The sequence below is a fragment of the Sinocyclocheilus anshuiensis genome, unplaced genomic scaffold, assembly GCF_001515605.1.
Source record: "Sinocyclocheilus anshuiensis isolate Anshui unplaced genomic scaffold, SAMN03320099.WGS_v1.1 scaffold1257, whole genome shotgun sequence".
Lineage (NCBI taxonomy): Eukaryota > Metazoa > Chordata > Actinopteri > Cypriniformes > Cyprinidae > Sinocyclocheilus > Sinocyclocheilus anshuiensis.
The window spans coordinates 102,862-107,909 of NW_015548249.1; the positions used below are offsets into that span (position 1 = coordinate 102,862).

The 5,048-nt window shown below is 38.6% G+C and overlaps 1 protein-coding gene across 1 annotated transcript in view; it reads left to right on the forward strand.

Moving 5' to 3' along the window:
* LOC107655292 (ras and Rab interactor 3-like) overlaps nucleotides 1–5,048 on the forward strand; it is a 24,642-nt gene that overhangs the window by 16,730 nt on the left and 2,864 nt on the right. The window contains exons 6-8 of the mRNA XM_016442744.1: nucleotides 1,647–1,869; nucleotides 2,662–3,273; nucleotides 4,486–4,803. Coding sequence (XP_016298230.1) covers nucleotides 1,647–1,869; nucleotides 2,662–3,273; nucleotides 4,486–4,803 — 1,153 coding nt within the window. The remainder of the gene's footprint in view (nucleotides 1–1,646; nucleotides 1,870–2,661; nucleotides 3,274–4,485; nucleotides 4,804–5,048) is intronic.

Below are 5,048 nucleotides of genomic sequence, written 5' to 3' on the forward strand. Positions count from 1 at the left end.
TATGTTTTTTGTTTGTTGTTGTCTCATACTTTTAGATATGCTGTTATTTGTAAATGCTACTGCTTATGTTAGCTTTCAATATACGGTTTTATCCTGATTAAAGCTTTAATACAGTACGGCAACCGCACGCGCGTCCATGTATAACGCTTCCCGAGGGCGGGGTTTATCAGGGTTTGTTACGAACCCGGGAAGTAACTTGTTGTAGTCCCTACCAGCCGTTTTTGTAGGCATTAAACTGACAGAATTTTAAAAGACAATATCTCCGTTTGCATTGAACTTTCAGCTTCGTAACTTTGCAGATATTGTTTATGCTCAAACAGCAACATTACACTCTAACGTTAAAAAAGTGAAATCGCAATCAGCCACCCCTTTAAAGTAAGTACATGTTATCAATTAAAGGGGTCATATGATGCAATTTCATTTTTTCCTTTCTCTTTGGAGTGTTACAAGCTCTTGGTGCATAAAGAAGATCTGTAAAGTTGCAAAGACTAAAGTCTAAACCGCATAAACACATTTCATTACACCAAATACACAAAATAATGTTATTTTTAGCAGCGTCATATGACCCCTTTAATATTATTTGGTCCTTATTTGTGTTTACGCTGCAACAAGGACGCCTAAAAATAAAGTGTAACCAAATATTTACGTATCTTAGACTCTGGTTCACGTGAATTTTAATGTGTATCATCTAGACACTAGCTATGTTTCCATCCAAAGTTACAAATTAAACTTATGCGCAAAATTGGAATATCGCATAAAACATTTGCGAATAAAGCACCGTTTCCATCCAGGGAGTTGAAGAGAACAAAATCATCACGTCCTGATTAACTTGCGCTAAATATCACAAAGAAAAACTAAAAATATCACAAAGAAACATTTTATTTGCTGCAGTAGGAGAAGGCACTGTATATAATAATCCTAGTATACAATAAATTACGAGCTTCAGAGCACGTAGAACGAAACACGGTCATGTTATCTTATTTTCGGAGTCTGCTGTTTGGGAAAGCAGTTCTGGGAGTTAATTATAACGAAGCACTTTGGCGAGACTTTGCTCAAGCATTTTAGAATGACAAAACTAGCATTTCAGATGCTGTGCAATGAGATCGGTCCGTTGGTTGGTCCAGTTATGCTGTCCCATCACAAAGTCATATGTCTTTTTTGATGCGCATTAAGGAAGTTTATGTGCATGTTTTCTAACCGGATAAGAAATTTATTCTACTTAGTTGAGTGCAGAAGTTTTTATGCACATTTTTAGAATTTATGCCCATCTTGCCGTTTCCATCCAGCGGTTTTTTTATGCAATATCCCAAAATGCGCATAAAAATAGGTGGATGGAAACATAGCTACTGACAATAAGTTATCAAAAGGACTGTAATCCGCCAAATCAGTTGGTAGACAAACAACTTTTTTCGGATGTGGTCTACTATTACTTGTTGAACTTATTGAACTTTTGAGTGCAATGTCCAAACATTAATTTACGGTGCTTTAAAGTAAGAAATTCCCCAAACCTGTGTAGCAGTAAACAAGGACATTGAAATGTACCACCGTAACTAATGTATCCATTAGGAATCTATTCTTTTTAATCTTTGTGACTATATTCTATGTGTGGGAGGCAAGACCTTGAAATGATTTCTACTTGTTGGTAGGTTACAGCTGCCAGTGGTGCCGTGTGCTTCATTAATCCCTTGTACCTTCAAGAGCATGGTGATGATTGGCTTACTCATTCTTCAGCCAGCACAGTCAATCTTCCAATGAACTTGAGGCGAGACAAACGGTTAAGTACCACGAGAGCATGGGCAGGAAGAGGACTCAAACAGAGGTCATCTACACTATCTGATGACAACTCTAGCAGCTTTGACCATGACAGAGGTAGTGGCTGTCTTTTATTTCTGTCAGCTATCTTTTTACTTCTATACTTTCAGTTTTATTTTCAGTTTTCTAATCTTTTCATGTGCCTTTGTCATTTTTGTTCGTTTTTTTTTTTTTTTTTAGTTTACAGTTTTTCTCAATTGCTTTGGCACATTTCTATTTAGCTTTAATTTATTTCAATTTTTTTTGGTAATTTTAGTACTTCAACAAACTTATTTTAAGTTTGTTTCTAAGGCACATTTCTAATTATCATTTAAGTTTTAGAAATTTAATGTGAGACACTACAGACAACAACAGATTTTTGAATCTGTTTTTGAAAAATCTTGTGCATCTGTCACTGTAGAAATTAATGTCTTTTTGGCTTTTCATTAAGTATTTTTTTCAGACTAATGGGGAAAAAAACATCCTAAATACACTTTAAAGTGTTTATTTTATAGCACTTTATCTATTTGCGCCTGTAGATTTCAATTACAGTGCATATCTTTAAAGCCTGTTTTCTCAGAATGCTATTTTTCTCCTGCACTGACCCAAAAATCTCTTACATATTGGTAGTATTTTCTGATTTCTATTATCTATCTAATATCTATTAGTTTGTTGTTGTTGTTGTTTTTACCCACCTGTGGTGTCTTGCCTTAAGTTTTTCATTAAATATTTATATTTTAAATCATTTTAGTTAGGAATAACAACATTGGTTTCAAGTACCCAACATGTAATGTTTATGATCTGTTGATAAAAAGGCAAATCTCAGTTAGGTAGTGTTATGTAGCTTAATGTCTTTGTTACTTCTCAAAGGATCATTTGAGAAGAATCCAGACTCTCCAGCTACCCCAGGTGGAGTTGTGCTTCGAAGGGCGAGTGGCACCAGCAAGGAAGACCCCCTAAAAAGAGCAAGTGTTGACTCCATTCAAAGCCCTCTCCCTCAGTCACCACACCGTGTGTCGTGGATAGAAGACAAGATATGGCTGAACTCATCACTTCCTTCCTCTCTGCTTCAACCGCCCGGCTTAGAGCTGGACTCGCTGTCAATCAGCAGTATAGAGGAGGAGTCTGAACCAGCTTTAAGCCCCTCCCCATCCCTGCCTTCGCCCCGCTTCCAGCTGGCAGATAAGATGAAGAACCGCCTCTCTGCCGTGGGTCAGGCTCTAGGTGGACTTGTGTCGCCACAGCGGAGACTGAGTAAACGTGTTCAGGAGATGGCGGAACGGAAGGGTGGGGCTTTTGCAGAGGCTGTCAGGGGATTTGTTGTGCTAACTCTTGCAAGCGGCGTCAGTTCTGGAGTGACCTGCACAGAGTTGCTGCAGGAAGTGCGTTCGTCTCTCACTGCTCTGAGGGGAACTCTGTTTGATTGTCCAGAGATCCAAAGCATCACAGACAGCGTCGGAGACACTCCGGATTTTGAGCTGGGTATGACCTGGAGATGTGTTGGGGATAGCATTATATAATAACAGCCTATCAGTTTATCTGTATTATTTTATCAACAAATACAATTGAATTACAGTTGAATCTCTGATCTCCATAATAGGCAGGCCTACACAGTGAACATGGGCTTTTTCTGGTCACACTTAAAAATAAAAGTGGTAACACTCTAGTATAGGGACAAATTCTCACTATTAACTAGTTGCTTTTTTAGCATGCCTATTATTAACATATTGGCTGTTTATTAGTACGTATAAAGCACATATTCTGCATGACCATATTCTACATCCCTAATCCTACCCAATACCTAAACTTAACAACTGCCTTGTTAAATATTAATAAACAGCCAATTAGAAGTTTATTGAAGTTTTGGCATGCACTCCCCTCAGCATGGTGGCGTGGGTATATCGTTCCCCATAGCGACCCCTAGAGGACGCTGTTCGAAGATCACTTGAAAGGGAACATCTCAGGTTACGTATGTAACCATGGTTCCCTGAGTAGTGAACGAGACACTGTGTCCTCTAGTTTCCTTGCCATGCTTCGGACGCAAGCTTCAGGTGAAGAAGCGGATGATGTGTTCTCCCGGCGCCTCTTTGTACTGTGGTCGTACCGGTAGTGACGTCATAGGCTGTCGCCGGCCAACGTGTTGTTGTTGTTTTGAATGTATGCTTCAGACACAGGTCACATCGAGGCGTTCCCTCATAGTTAAGTCATCGTTAATGGTTTGTTAATGGTGAGAATTGGACCTTTAAATAAAGTGTGAGTTTTGTTAATATATTAGTTATTTTTAAGGAAAGTGCAGGGAAATTGAATGGAAATTAATAGAGCCAAACAGTTTAATTAACAAGTAAGTGAACACTCTGAATTCAGCTATTCATGGTTCATGTTGCTGTGTTACAAAATGTACTATATCAGAACACAATTCATAATGCATTACACATTTCACAGCTGTGTCTGTTTTTTTTTATATTTGCATATGTGTCTGGAATTACAAAAAAAAAAAGCTGCAAACTGAGTGTGTCCTTAAAGAACAAACTAAAGCTAATGCTATGTGGTTAACAATAGAAAACATGTTTGGTCATGATGATACAGTTCATAGCACAGAACTTTCTAGCAGGAATTCCATACAGTAACAATTCTTTTATTTGCCTCTACTAAAACCAAATTTATTCACAAATCTGTTTTTCTCTCTGCCCTTAGATGCTATGCTGGAGCTTGCATTACATAAAGTAGCTCTGAAGCCAGTTTACTCTCACCTTTACGTATATCTAAAGACAGCACGCAGGGATGATGGCACTCTGCAGCGTTTAGAGGCCAACAAGAGCACCCTGGAGAACCGTAGCCTGGAGGAGCTGGAGGGCGCAGCAGGGGCCGGGGTACCTGATTCCAGCATGATGGAAAAGATCCAGCAACGCTGGACCACAATGCATGAGGCCTATTCGCCCAGTAAAAAAGTTGACACCCTACTCAAAGTTTGCAAGAATATCTACCATAGTATGAATGCTAATGCCAAGCCTGGTGAGTGAAGTAGTACTGTACAGTAGAGATGTAATGCAGATTCTCATGGATTATGTCAGTCTGTGAGAAATTCCACATTCCACTTCCTTTGAACGTTGACCTTGTATGTTGTCTGTTTATATACTCCCATTTCTATACAGTGGCCAAAATTTTTAGAACACTAGTATTTTAAAAACCAGCTAAAAATGGTTTTAAGTCAGTTATTTCTATCTTTTGCTGTAGTGTGTCAGTAGGAAATAGCAGTT